This window comes from Salvelinus namaycush, chromosome 14 (genome assembly GCF_016432855.1).
Source record: "Salvelinus namaycush isolate Seneca chromosome 14, SaNama_1.0, whole genome shotgun sequence".
NCBI classification, from domain to species: domain Eukaryota; kingdom Metazoa; phylum Chordata; class Actinopteri; order Salmoniformes; family Salmonidae; genus Salvelinus; species Salvelinus namaycush.
Genome location: NC_052320.1, coordinates 1,507,474 through 1,522,464, shown reverse-complemented (window position 1 = coordinate 1,522,464; position 14,991 = coordinate 1,507,474). Strand labels below are relative to the sequence as shown.

The following is a 14,991-nucleotide window of genomic DNA, read 5'->3' as shown; positions in this document are numbered from 1 at the left end:
TTGACAGCTAGAAGTAGTTCTGCCTTCTCATCACATTGACAGCTAGAAGTAGTTCTGCCTTCTCATCACATTGAGCTAGAAGTAGTTCTGCCTTCTCATCACATTGAGGTAGAAGTAGTTCTGCCTTCTCATCACATTGACAGCTAGAAGTAGTTCTGCCTTCTCATCACATTGAGGTAGAAGTAGTTCTGCCTTCTCATCACATTGAGGTAGAAGTAGTTCTGCCTTCTCATCACATTGACAGCTAGAAGTAGTTCTGCCTTCTCATCACATTGAGGTAGAAGTAGTTCTGCCTTCTCATCACATTGAGGTAGAAGTAGTTCTGCCTTCTCATCACATTGACAGCTAGAAGTAGTTCTGCCTTCTCATCACATTGAGGTAGAAGTAGTTCTGCCTTCTCATCACATTGACAGCTAGAAGTAGTTCTGCCTTCTCATCACATTGAGGTAGAAGTAGTTCTGCCTTCTCATCACATTGAGGTAGAAGTAGTTCTGCCTTATCACATTGAGCTAGAAGTAGTTCTGCCTTCTCATCACATTGACAGCTAGAAGTAGTTCTGCCTTCTCATCACATTGAGGTAGAAGTAGTTCTGCCTTCTCATCACATTGAGCTAGAAGTAGTTCTGCCTTCTCATCACATTGAGCTAGAAGTAGTTCTGCCTTCTCATCACATTGAGCTAGAAGTAGTTCTGCCTTCTCATCACATTGACAGCTAGAAGTAGTTCTGCCTTCTCATCACATTGACAGCTAGAAGTAGTTCTGCCTTCTCATCACATTGAGGTAGAAGTAGTTCTGCCTTCTCATCACATTGACAGCTAGAAGTAGTTCTGCCTTCTCATCACATTGACAGCTAGAAGTAGTTCTGCCTTCTCATCACATTGACAGCTAGAAGTAGTTCTGCCTTCTCATCACATTGAGGTAGAAGTAGTTCTGCCTTCTCATCACATTGACAGCTAGAAGTAGTTCTGCCTTCTCATCACATTGAGGTAGAAGTAGTTCTGCCTTCTCATCACATTGAGGTAGAAGTAGTTCTGCCTTCTCATCACATTGAGCTAGAAGTAGTTCTGCCTTCTCATCACATTGAGCTAGAAGTAGTTCTGCCTTCTCATCACATTGACAGCTAGAAGTAGTTCTGCCTTCTCATCACATTGAGGTAGAAGTAGTTCTGCCTTCTCATCACATTGAGGTAGAAGTAGTTCTGCCTTCTCATCACATTGACAGCTAGAAGTAGTTCTGCCTTCTCATCACATTGAGCTAGAAGTAGTTCTGCCTTCTCATCACATTGACAGCTAGAAGTAGTTCTGCCTTCTCATCACATTGACAGCTAGAAGTAGTTCTGCCTTCTCATCACATTGACAGCTAGAAGTAGTTCTGCCTTCTCATCACATTGAGGTAGAAGAGGCACTAAAAACACAAAAGTAACTTAAACCAGTCTTCAGTATTTTTGCATAACTGAAGTGGTAAGAACTGAAATGGTACAGAAATGTTAAGAACTGAAATGGTAGGTGACAAAGGGATGTGTCATCAATACTGTGAGGTCGGCGTGAAAAACAGGAGTTTTGATGGCTTTATTTTCTTACAACATTGTCAAAACAATATGACAAACCATGCTGCACAACAGGGAAAAAAAGGCACATTTCAAAAGAAATGACAATAAGTACTGTAGGATTGCTTTATGGCAGGGTTCCCCAACTGGTGGCCTGCGGGCCAGAATGATGTTATTTGGCCCGCATAGCTTACTGAGCAATTGTTCTAAATTGTTGGACATAAAAGACTCTTAAAAAAAAAAAAAACACCAGAAGACAGCAACAAGTGATTTTGAACATCTTTTCAAAGTAGTCCCACGCATCAGAGAGATATGTGATCGTATTCAAATGTAAGCAAGGTTCGTAATTATGTTTCAGTCAAATACATCTGTTTGGATTTCTTGCATTCTATAAATTATTTTTAATTAATGTTCTCTTGCCCCACCGACCATCCACAAAGAAAAAGTTAAATAAAATAAAATTGGCCTGCAGCTGAATCAACATTAGTTGATGATCCCTGGCTTTTGGCATCACTTGAAATGTCAAACCATTTCAAAACGGAGTGAATATTTATTATAAATCGGCAAATAACACGCAGTGCGAGAGAATAACAGCTTGTTATTCTTGTTGTAACATTGATATAAGCACGGTTTATTTTATACAACAAAAACACTAAACTATCTCAAAGTAACAGTGTAAAAAAATAAATAAAATAAAAATAATGGTTTTTGATCAACAAAAGAAATCCACACGTCTTGACTCTTTGAATAAACTGAGAGATGCATTTGATCGTTGCATTGCGTTGGATATACTGTTTAGTTTAACAGTTATCCGCATGAAACTAAACTAGTTCTGACCTAAATTTATGGCGTTCATGGCGTTCCCCCTTCCGTATTTGCTGGGTTCACTTTTGTACCTATTTTAGATAACTTGAAAAATGGACCGCTTTGAACACTTTTTAATAATAAATGTGGAGCTGTCAATGCATGAAAATAAACTGTTTGCAACTTAATAAGCTACTAGAGGACATTTCTCAGCAGCATTTGCACCGAATGACAACTTAACAAGGCATTGGAAACGGTATAATGTAGGAACTACTTGGTTGGAGGGAATTTCGGGCCCGTTCCAGATCGGCTGCAAAAAGCACACACACCAAATCTCAAAACACACCTCAAAACACACCTCAAAACACACACAAGTGTTTAACAAGTCAGAAATCACATTGGGGCAAATCTTCACTTCCACAAAGTCAAGATTGTCTACCATTGGCATCGATGCATGACTAAGAGCAAATGTGAGTCAAAGTTAGTATTCACCCCCCAAGATTGGTTAATTTCTGCAGTGCAACTGCTTTGCATGCAAACTGGAACGTAGCCGTTGACAGCAGGGAACTTGCTGCCCAGTTAGGAAGTAATGGGCCTGACACCTAAACCCTCCTCGGCGTCACCAAGGTGGTTGGCTGACTTGTGGAAGGGCGTCTCCTTAAAGATAAACCAGCAGTTACCACCCCACAATATCAGGTTGAGGAATCCAAAGATCTGCCATAAAGGAGGTGGACAAGAAAAATATATTTTAGACAGGACAAAAAAAACATGTTTATTAATAAGGAACAATCACATTTCTCAAATGGCAATGGCTCCACGTCATTGAGGGTATATGTACGATACATGGATTGAATTCTGCAGCCAGGGCTGTAATTGAGGGGAAACGCAATGGAACTCGGTTCTCAAGCAAAAGCTCAGGTTAACATGCAAAACTTGTTTTTGAGTCGAGTTCCCAGGGTGATTTCCCCGATTCCACCCATGTACAGATTATTCAGGAGTGTACTGTATTATTGGCTCCCTGGGTACCAAATAATTATTTTATTCAAAAATAATTGTTATTGCATGACACAAGTAATTTTTCCAACAATTGTTTATACAGATTATTTCACTGCATCACAATTCCAGTGGGTCAGAAGTTGACTGTGCCTTTAAACAGCTTGGAAAATTCCAGAAAATTATGTCATGGCTTTAGAAGCTTCTGATAGGCTAATTGACATCATTTGAGTCAATTGGAGGTGTACCTGTGGATGTATTTCAAGGCCTACCTTCAAACTCAGTGCCTCTTTGCTTGACATCATTGGAAAATCTAAAGAAATCAGCCAAGACCTCAGAAAAACAATTGTAGACCTCCACAAGTCTGGTTCATCCTTGGGAGCAATTTCCTAAACGCCTGAAGGTCCCACGTTCATCTGTACAAACAATAGTACGCAAGTATAAACACCATGGGACCACGCAGCCGTCATACCGCTCAGGAAGGAGATGCGTTCTGTCTCCTAGAGATGAATGTACTTCGGTGAGAAAAGTGCAAATCAATTCCAGAACATCAAAGGACCTTGTGAAGATGCTGGAGGAAACGGGTACAAAGGTATCTATATCCACAGTAAAACGAGACAAACTTAGAACTGTTTTGCCATAATGACCATCGTTATGTTGTTTGGAGGAAAAAAGGGGATGCTTGCAAGCTAAAGAACACCATCCCAACAGTGAAGCACGGGGGTGGCAGTATCATGTTGTGGGGGTGCTTTGCTGCAGGAGGGACTGGTGCACTTCACAAAATATATGGCATCATGAGGTAGGAAAATTATGTAGATATATTGAAGCAACATCTCAAGACATCAGTCAGGAAGTTAAAGCTTGGTCGCAAATGGGTCTTCCAAATGGACAATGGCCCCAAGCATACTTCCAAAGTTGTAGCAAAATGGCTTAAGGACAAGGTCAAGGAATTAGAGTGGCAATCACAAAGCCCTGACCTCAATCCCGTAGAAAATTTGTGGGCAGAACTGAAAGTGTGTGCTAGCAAGGAGGCCTACAAACCTGACTCAGTTACACCAACTCTGTCAGGGGGAATGGGCCAAAATTCACCCAACTTATTGTGGGAAGCTTGTGGAAGGCTACCCAAAACATTTGACCCAAGTTAAACAATTTAAAGGCAATGCTACCAAATACTAATTGAGTGTATGTAAACTTCTGGCCCACTGGGAATGTGATAAAATAAATAAAAGCTGAAATAAATAATTCTCTCTACTATTATTCTGACATTTCACATTCTTAATTCCCTAAAACAGGGAATGTTTACTAGGATTAAATGTCAGGAATTGTGAAAAACTGAGTTTAAATGTATTTGGCTAAGGTGTATGTCAACTTCCGACTTCAACTGTGTGTGTGATATATATATATATATTTTTTTTTTTTATCCCAACCCCAGTCCCCGCACGAGGCCTTTTTCCTAGGCCGTTATTGTAAATAAGAATTTGTTCTTAATTGACTTGCCTAGTTAAAAAAAGTTGAAATAAAAAAAATGTTGTGGGGCAGTTTTACTTCCAAAGACCCTGGGAACCTTGGTATGACACATGGCATTATGGACTCCGTCAAGTACCGGGAGAGTTTAGACCAGAACCGGTCTGCCTCTGCCAGGAGGCTAAAACTGGGTCGTTGTTAAATCTTCCAGCAGGACAACGATCCAAAGCATTCCTCCAAATCCACACGAAAATGGTTCACTGACCATAGAATCAAGCAAAGGCCATCCCAGTCCCCTGACCTAAACCCCATTGGAAACCTGTGGGGTGAGCTGAAGAGAGTCCACAAGCGAGGACCAAGGACTGAAGGATCTGGAGAGTTTCTGTATGGAGGAATGGTCTCAAATCTCTTCCTATGTGTTCTCCCACCTCAAACAATTCTAGGAGACGACTCAGAGCCGTTACCATGGCAAAGGGAAGATGTGTTCTCCCACCTCAAACAATTCTAGGAGACGACTCAGAGCCGTTACCATGGCAAAGGGAAGATGTGTTCTCCCACCTCAAACAATTCTAGGAGACGACTCAGCCGTTACCATGGCAAAGGGAAGATGTGTTCTCCCACCTCATCAAGCGACACAGCGATATTGTCAAAGGGAGGGTGCACAAAGTACTAAATTCAGGGGTGCCAATAATTGTGACATCCATTTATTTTAAATAAAATAATTATTTGTTGATGACAGAACATGTTTGAAGAATTTTAACTCAATTAAAATGTTAGATTCATATGATATTTTGAGTGTAAGATCAAGCTGATCAACAAATACTTCCCCCCCCCCCCCCCCCCCCCCACAGACTTTTGTTCATCTAGGGTGTCAATAATTCAGGAAGGCGCTGTAAGTAGCCACCATTAATAACACTACAGGTAATAGCCTACCACAGAGGAGTTGAGTCGTCCCATATGAGGCACTGCTCCTGGTGTGCACTTGTTGCCGACGTCCTCGCAGGTGGAGATTAAGCCTACCAGGTTAGAGGGGCTGGTAGCCCACTTGACGTCAGTCAGGCCTTGACCCCAGGCAGAGGAGGACACCAGCCACAGGAAGGTAAAGGCTGCTGTCACCAGCAGGTCCTGTTGAAAGGACAGGAGACATTGTAAATAAAAGTATATAAAATGCAGGTTCAAGAGGAAGGTTAGAACATAAAATCAGACAAACACGCATACAAACAGTATGTAAACAGCCCATATAACAAACCTCACTTGTTGGTAACAGCTTACTCCTCCTGCATCCCACCCCCAAATCCAAATAATTAGTCAACGTTTGATTTGAATTGTTATGCATCTGATTATGTGAAACTTGAATTAGTGAAGCAGACAACGTCAAAGATTTGAAAGTATTTGATGTTCGCTTGATTCAGCTTTGATTTTGCACTTTTGGAACTAATATATTGGTTCCATTGTACTGGGGAAACTAAATCAAGTGCTAAATCAAATATCTGACAACGTACTTGACCCAGATCCATTGGTCCACAAGAAACCAAAATGTTCAATGACAGTTTCTTGAAATATGACTAGCGGCTTCATTATTGCTAGAGGAGTCGACTTCATGAGGAACACACCCCTGACCCCCCCCCCCCCCCCTTCCCCCAGTCCAGAGGAACACACCCCTGATCCCCCCCCCCAGTTCTGGTTCTTCATTTACAGACCACTGTTAAGTGCCCATCTCACGCAGATGTCAAGTGTCGATAGCTATTCCGTGCCACTGCTCAAGCTCTTTAGCCTTGTTGGGATCTGAGAATATGAAATAAACTTATTCATGTCACTGAGGGAGAGAGGGTAATGTATAATGTTTACACTATGTCAGGATATGTTATTGTTAGCCATCAGGGATCCTCTGGGAGGAGAAGAGACACAGTCTGGTACCAATCACCATGACAGCCGTGAGTTGGGGAGGAGTGAGCACTTTTGAGGTAGCGGTCAGGTTAGATGAAGTGAGGAAGAACAGATATCACTAAGGCTCTGTCGAGCAACAGAGATGCATTGGCTGTTCAGATGTGTAGAAGGAGACTCAGCATAGGAGAAAGGATTAAATATCAGTGCTTGTGTGAACAATGTCTTTGTCTAATGCAGCTGTATTGATCCTCTTGGAAGAATAAACTTGGTTTAAGCTTTCATAGTGTCCGTTGAGTTTTTAACTCAGAATTAGAACCTAACAGCCTTCAAGTCATTCTATAGACTGGGATTCTGCTCAACGCCTAACATCAACACCTTCCATTGAACACTACAAAGAGCATGAACAAAACAATTCCCAGTTAACTCACCACAATGGGGCCACGGCTGGTCTGCCTGTAGACGTGCTGGTAGCCCAGGTAGATCACCAGGCTGGCGATGCTGTAGAGGAAGGCAAACACCCCGATACAGACGTAGAACTCAGCTGAGGAGGAGTAGTCGCCGGTCAGATAGAGCTGGATAGTACTGGAGTCGTTCATACAGGAGGGGACGCTGTATGGATGGACCATCAGCCTGTGAGAACAGAGATACGTACAAGAGAGGGTGGTGTTCAGTAAGGAGAAAACAAAGTGAAACAGGGATGTACTACCAGAAATTGTCCAATAAGAACACATGATCTTTTGAGTGTAGAGACATGTAGTATAGGGTCATGTTCAGTAGGGAGACGTTTAGGAAATGTTTTGTATCGGGAGGAAAAACAGCGAGGTACTCGGCTGAGCTTGTCCAGTAAAAATATAGATTTTTATGTTTTGCTTCAAAACATTTTGCTTCAGTGTGCCCCGCTGAACAAGACCAAAATAATAACAACAAACCACTTTAAAACAGAAACATCACACACCCATACGAATCATCCGTTCACTCCTGTTCTGCTTACCTGAACGGGTAGTGAAAGACAGCAGTGATTTCTTGGCTGGTGCTGCTGCCCTGGCACTGCACATTGATGCTCGTAGCGCCGGCATAACCCGACGTCGTAGCGAAGGCAAATATGGAGAAGATCTGCAGACAGACGAAGCCAAATAAGGACATGACACAATGTAATTAAAGAAACAGTTGACAGTTTATAACTGGATATATACACACACAAACACACCTCTTTCTGAAATGACATCCAGTCCAAACAGGGCAGATTAGAACATGTGACTATGCTGCTCTAACAAGCAAAAAAAAAAAAGGCACTAACTGCTCATTTGGTCAAAAATGTGTTAATGTCATTTTTTTGCTACATTCTATACATGCTTAATCATGTGGACAAGTATCCTGCCTCTATTGTGTTTTGGAGAAGAATGGGGGTCATGTTAGCAGTAACTGCATAAAGTTACTGTGAAACCAAGGCAAAGAAAAGCCACCCCCCCCCCCTCAGTTCCACGCTATGAGCAGTTAGTGCCTTTTTGCTTGGTTGTGTGTGCCTTTTTGCAAGTTGTTACAGTACAGGTCGGGACTTCCAAGTTGTTGCAGTACAGGTCGGGACTTCCAAGTTGTTACAGTCTAGTCTAGGTCGGGACTTCCAAGTTGTTACAGTCTAGGTCGGGACTTCCAAGTTGTTACAGTATAGTCTAGGTCGGGACTTCCAAGTTGTTACAGTATAGTCTAGGTCTGGACGTCCAAGTTGTTACAGTATAGTCTAGGTCGGGACTTCCAAGTTGTTACAGTATAGTCTAGGTCGGGACTTCCAAGTTGTTACAGTACAGTCTAGGTCTGGACGTCCAAGTTGTTACAGTATAGTCTAGGTCTGGACGTCCAAGTTGTTACAGTATAGTCTAGGTCTGGACGTCCAAGTTGTTACAGTATAGTCTAGGTCTGGACGTCCAAGTTGTTACAGTATAGTCTAGGTCTGGACGTCCAAGTTGTTACAGTATAGTCTAGGTCTGGACGTCCAAGTTGTTACAGTGTAGTCTAGGTCGGGACTTCCAAGTTGTTACAGTGTAGTCTAGGTCTGGACGTCCAAGTTGTTACAGTACAGTCTAGGTCGGGACTTCCAAGTTGTTACAGTACAGGTCGGGACGTCCAAGCTGTTACAGTCTAGTCTAGGTCGGGACTTCCAAGTTGTTACAGTCTAGGTCGGGACTTCCAAGTTGTTACAGTCTAGTCTAGGTCGGGACTTCCAAGTTGTTACAGTACAGGTCGGGATTTCCAAGTTGTTACAGTATAGGTCGGGCCTTCCTAGTTGTTACAGTCTAGGTCGGGACTTCCAAGTTGTTACAGTCTAGTCTAGGTCGGGACTTCCAAGTTGTTACAGTCTAGTCTAGGTCGGGACTTCCTAGTTGTTACAGTCTAGTCTAGGTCGGGACTTCCAAGTTGTTACAGTCTAGTCTAGGTCGGGACTTCCAAGTTGTTACAGTACAGGTCGGGATTTCCAAGTTGTTACAGTATAGGTTGGGACTTCCTAGTTGTTACAGTATAGTCTAGGTCGGGACTTCCAAGTTGTTACAGTGTAGTCTAGGTCTGGACGTCCAAGTTGTTACAGTCTAGTCTAGGTCGGGACTTCCAAGTTGTTACAGTACAGTCTAGGTCGGGACTTCCAAGTTGTTACAGTACAGTCTAGGTCGGGACTTCCAAGTTGTTACAGTGTAGTCTAGGTCGGGACTTCCAAGTTGTTACAGTCTAGTCTAGGTCGGGACTTCCAAGTTGTTACAGTCTAGTCTAGGTCGGGACTTCCAAGTTGTTACAGTCTAGTCTAGGTCGGGACTTCCAAGTTGTTACAGTCTAGTCTAGGTCGGGACTTCCAAGTTGTTACAGTACAGTCTAGGTCGGGACTTCCAAGTTGTTACAGTACAGTCTAGGTCGGGACTTCCAAGTTGTTACAGTACAGTCTAGGTCGGGACTTCCAAGTTGTTACAGTATAGTCTAGGTCGGGACTTCCAAGTTGTTACAGTCTAGTCTAGGTCGGGACGTCCAAGTTGTTACAGTGTAGTCTAGGTCGGGACGTCCAAGTTGTTACAGTGTAGTCTAGGTCGGGACTTCCAAGTTGTTACAGTCTAGTCTAGGTCGGGACTTCCAAGTTGTTACAGTCTAGTCTAGGTCGGGACTTCCAAGTTGTTACAGTCTAGTCTAGGTCGGGACTTCCAAGTTGTTACAGTGTAGTCTAGGTCGGGACTTCCAAGTTGTTACAGTCTAGTCTAGGTCGGAACTTCCAAGTTGTTACAGTACAGTCTAGGTCGGGACGTCCAAGTTGTTACAGTCTAGTCTAGGTCGGGACGTCCAAGTTGTTACAGTCTAGTCTAGGTCGGGACTTCCAAGTTGTTACAGTCTAGTCTAGGTCGGGACTTCCAAGTTGTTACAGTCTAGTCTAGGTCGGGACGTCCAAGTTGTTACAGTATAGTCTAGGTCGGGACTTCCAAGTTGTTACAGTATAGGTCTGGACGTCCAAGTTGTTACAGTACAGTCTAGGTCGGGACTTCCAAGTTGTTACAGTACAGTCTAGGTCGGGACTTCCAAGTTGTTACAGCATAGTCTAGGTCGGGACTTCCAAGTTGTTACAGTCTAGTCTAGGTCGGGACTTCCAAGTTGTTACAGTATAGGTCTGGACGTCCAAGTTGTTACAGTACAGTCTAGGTCGGGACTTCCAAGTTGTTACAGTCTAGGTCGGGACTTCCAAGTTGTTACAGTACAGTCTAGGTCGGGACTTCCAAGTTGTTACAGCATAGTCTAGGTCGGGACTTCCTAGTTGTTACAGTCTAGGTCGGGACTTCCAAGTTGTTACAGTACAGTCTAGGTCGGGACTTCCAAGTTGTTACAGCATAGTCTAGGTCGGGACTTCCAAGTTGTTACAGTCTAGTCTAGGTCGGGACTTCCAAGTTGTTACAGTATAGGTCTGGACGTCCAAGTTGTTACAGTACAGTCTAGGTCGGGACTTCCAAGTTGTTACAGTACAGTCTAGGTCGGGACTTCCAAGTTGTTACAGTACAGGTCGGGACGTCCAAGTTGTTACAGTCTAGTCTAGGTCGGGATGTCCAAGTTGTTACAGTCTAGGTCGGGACGTCCAAGTTGTTACAGTATAGTCTAGGTCGGGACTTCCAAGTTGTTACAGTCTAGGTCGGGACTTCCAAGTTGTTACAGTCTAGTCTAGGTCGGGACTTCCAAGTTGTTACAGTCTAGTCTAGGTCGGGACTTCCAAGTTGTTACAGTGTAGTCTAGGTCGGGACGTCCAAGTTGTTACAGTCTAGTCTAGGTCGGGACTTCCAAGTTGTTACAGTCTAGTCTAGGTCGGGACTTCCAAGTTGTTACAGTACAGTCTAGGTCGGGACTTCCAAGTTGTTACAGTATAGGTCGGGACGTCCAAGCTGTTACAGTCTAGTCTAGGTCGGGACGTCCAAGTTGTTACAGTCTAGTCTAGGTCGTGATGTGATGCAGTACATCACAACACCAGCTAGTTTCAATCCATTTGAAACCCATTCTGCTGCTATGCAGGGTGGCTGGTGACACGGTTATTAAAAAAAGGCACTGTCTGTAATACATACAGCCTAAATCAAATGACTGCAAAGTCATGCAAATGTTCCTTACAAGCCAGAATGATGAATTGAATTTCATTTGAACTTACTCTACCGGTTATCTGTGCATTTTAATACTTCATTTGAGACAGAAAATCGACAGGAAAGTATTGTTTGCCCAACTTTTTCGAGTGCCGGTATTGAAGTTAACATTTCTCTAACCTTGACCATGTAAATACCTGCTGATTTTAAGTTCGTATGCTTGCATCGCGTGCACACGTTTGCTCGTGACTGAAGGTATGTGCACTAGACGTAAGTACATGCACACATACTAACCATACCGTAGTGATACAAACTGAAGTCAGCAGGTGTTTACTTGGTTTTAAACATGTTCCAGGTGAAAGAAATTTCCAACTTCCATACCAGCACTCTAAAAAAAAAAAGTTGGGTAAACATAACAATGCTTTCCTTTGGATATTTTGTCTCAAATTTCAGCCATCTGGACGAAACGCCACAGACAACCAGTAGAGTAATTTAAAATGTAACTATATTCAACCATCTAACTTGTAAAGAGCATTTACACAATTTTGCCATCTTATTTTCACGCTGTATATACCAATTAATTGTGTTTTACAGTCTGATTAATCAGACTACCTCTACATAGACCGAGCATTACATATTTATGCAAAAAAACATGAATTTCAAGGCATTGAAGTTCTCCCTATAATGTCAGATGATAGTGAGCCCTTGATTTATTCCATTCCATTCCACATAAGGGTCATTGGACTAAAGGCATCTTCTGTACGGGGTGTTTTAAGAGCCAGACACTAAACTGAACATTAACACACTGTTTGCGGTACGTTTTTTTTGTTGCATAATAACCTTATCTTTCATATCAGCAAGGAATTATATTTTTAAAAAATGTTAAAACGTTCAATTGATACACACCTTTATTTAACTAGGCAAGTCAGTTAAGAACACGTTCTTATTTACAATGACGGCCTATCCGTCATTGGTCCTTAAGGAGTAATTGTCTAGTTAAGGTCCTTAAGAGTACATTTGAGCTACATAGCATAATAATAATAAGTATCTAGATAAACAAACTTACCCATTCGAGCACTCTAATAAATGCCAGGGGCTCTTTCAAGGGTCCCAAGTCCATTGTAAATCCTGGAGTCTGAATGTTCTTTTGATATTCAACAAAAAAAAAAAGGTCAACAGTTTATTAGCTAACTCAGTAGACAAAGTTGAGTTGTCATTCGAGGATAGGCATGCAACCAAACACACAAATAGATTACCACGCAATCCTTTTGCGCAATAGAAGAAAATGGAATTTAGCAAACATAAAAAAAAAATTCAGACGCTGTTTTTACCTGGGATATCCCGTCCATTATACCACTGTCGCAAGTCAATTTTCTCGGATAGTTTGCAGTACTTTCTCTTTAGACGATTGTTGGTAGGGGGGAGGAAAAAAATTGGATGACTTCCTTGGTAATTTCAGAAACTTATGTCAAACTTTATTTTTCTCCAAGTGAAGAGCGCTGCACACGTGTTCACCGACGTTCTTAAAGTGACACGTTCACCCAATTGTATTCATTTGTATTAACAAGAACACACACATACAAAAGGTACATGGGGAATATAACAGTACCAGTCAAAAGTTTGGACACACCTACTCCTTCCAGGGTTTTTCTTTATTTGTACTATTTTCTACATTGTAGAATAACAGTGAAGACATCAAAACTATGAAGTAACACATATGGAATCATGTAGTAACCAAAAAAGTGTTAAACAAATATTTGACATTCTTCAAAGTAGCCACCGTGTCACCAGCCACCCTGCATAGCAGCAGAATGGGTTTCAAATGGATTGAAACTAGAAGACTTGGTTGATCTACGAGGACAGGTTCTCAACTGGTTCAAATCATACCTCTCTGAGCGGTATCAATTTGTTCAGATGGGCAACAATTCATCTGAATGTTTCCAAGGTTAAATGTGGTGTTTCCCAAGGTTCTGTGCTTGGACCCCTTTTATTTTCCTTGCACATGCTACACCTTGGTATGCACATCATGCACTTTGTTTGCTACGCTGATGATACCCAATTGTATTTATCTTTTAAACCAGACAATGCTTTACAGTCAGCCCGCCTTGTGACTTGCATCACAGATGTTAAACACTGGATGCCAACCAAACTTCTTGCTTTTACATTCTGATAAGACAGAAATGATGCAACCTGGCCACAAGAAACTTACTAACAACGTATCAGACCTCACGCTCAACATTTGATGGTTGCCTCATTACAACAAACATGGTTGTTAAAAACCTTGGTGTTACCTTTGACCCCGGCCTAACTTTTGACAACCACATAAAGAGCACATTCAAAACAGCATATTTCCATCTCAGGAACATTTCCAGAATTATACACTTCATCTCTCAGCCAGATTTTTAAAAACATTTTATTTAACTAGACCATTTACAATGACAGCCTAGAAACAGTGGATATACTGCCTTGTTCAGGGGCAGAACGACAGATTTGGGGATTCTATCTAGCTTGGGGATTCTATCTAGCAACCTTTCGGTTACTGGCCCAATACTCTAACCACTAGGCTACCTGTCGCCCCAGATGCCGAGAAACTGGCCCATGCATTTGTTTCATCTAGGCTAGACTACTGTAATGCCCTCCTCTCCAGCTGGTCAGACTTTACTATTAGAAGCCTGTGGAGGCCAGGTCATCTGATGCAGCACTGCATCACTCTCCTTCTTGGTCAAATAGCCCTTACACAGCCTGGAGGTGTGTTGGGTTATTGTCCTGTTGAAAAACAAATGATAATCCCACTAAGCGCAAACCAGATGGGATGGCGTATCGCTGCAGAATGCTTTGGTAGCATACTGGTTATGTGTGCCTTGAATTCTAAATAAATCACTGACAATGCCACCAGCTAAGCACCCCGACACCATCACACCTCCTCCTCCATGCTTCACGGTGGGAACCACACATGCAGAGATCATCCGTTCACCTACTCTGCGTCTCACAAAGACATGGCGGTTGGAACCAAAAATCTCAAATTTGAACTCATCAGACCAAAGGACAGATTTCCACCGATCTTAAGTCCATTGCTCGTGTTTCTTGGCCCAAGCAAGTCTCTTTTTCTTATTGGTGTCCTTTAGTAGTGGTTTCTTTGCAGAAATTCGACCATGATGGCCTGATTCATGCAGTCTCCTCTGACCAGTTGATGTTGAGATGTGTATGTTACTTGAACTCTGTGAAGCATTTATTTTAGCTGCAATTTCTGGTAACTCTAATGACCTTATCCTCTGCAGCAGAGGTAACTCTGGGTCTTCCTTTCCTGTGGCGGTCCTCATGAGAGCTAGTTTCATCATAGCGCTTGATGGTTTTTGCGACTGCACTTGAAGAAACTTTCAAAGTTCTTGAAATTTTACGTATTGACTGACCTTCATGTCTTAAAGTAGTGATGGACTGTCGTGTCTCTGCCGTGTCGTGTCTCTGCTTATCTGAGCTGTTCTTGTCATAATATGGACTTTCACCAAATAGGGCTATCTTCTGTATACCATCCCTACCATGTCACAACACAACTGATTGGCTCAAATGCATTAAGAAGGAAAGAAATTCCACAAATTAACTTTTAACAAGGCACACCTGTTAATTGAAATGCATTCCGGGTGACTACCTCATGAAGCTGGTTGAGAGAATGCCAAGAGTGTGTAAATCTGTCATCAAGGCAAAGGTTGGCAAC

The 14,991-nt window shown here is 42.4% G+C and overlaps 1 protein-coding gene across 1 annotated transcript; it reads right to left on the bottom strand.

Annotated features, from left to right (window-relative positions):
- Window positions 1–1,537: 1,537 nt before the first annotated feature.
- Window positions 1,538–12,823, bottom strand: LOC120059029 (synaptophysin-like protein 2). Its single transcript, XM_039007793.1, has 6 exons — window positions 12,611–12,823; window positions 12,346–12,423; window positions 7,685–7,806; window positions 7,122–7,323; window positions 5,740–5,931; window positions 1,538–3,063 (listed from the first exon to the last, which is right to left on the bottom strand). The coding sequence occupies exons 1-6, from the start codon at window positions 12,626–12,628 to the stop codon at window positions 2,929–2,931; spliced, it is 747 nt and encodes a 248-aa protein (XP_038863721.1). The 5' UTR covers window positions 12,629–12,823; the 3' UTR covers window positions 1,538–2,928.
- Window positions 12,824–14,991: the final 2,168 nt, after the last annotated feature.

Bases quoted from the DNA above. Each gene is read 5' to 3' on its own strand.
- LOC120059029 (XM_039007793.1), bottom strand. The intron at 7,324-7,684 runs GTAAGCAGAACA...CTGTTCTCACAG, and splicing joins GTCTTTCACTACCCGTTCAG to GCTGATGGTCCATCCATACA. The intron at 5,932-7,121 runs GTGAGTTAACTG...TCCTTTCAACAG, and splicing joins CCAGCCGTGGCCCCATTGTG to GACCTGCTGGTGACAGCAGC.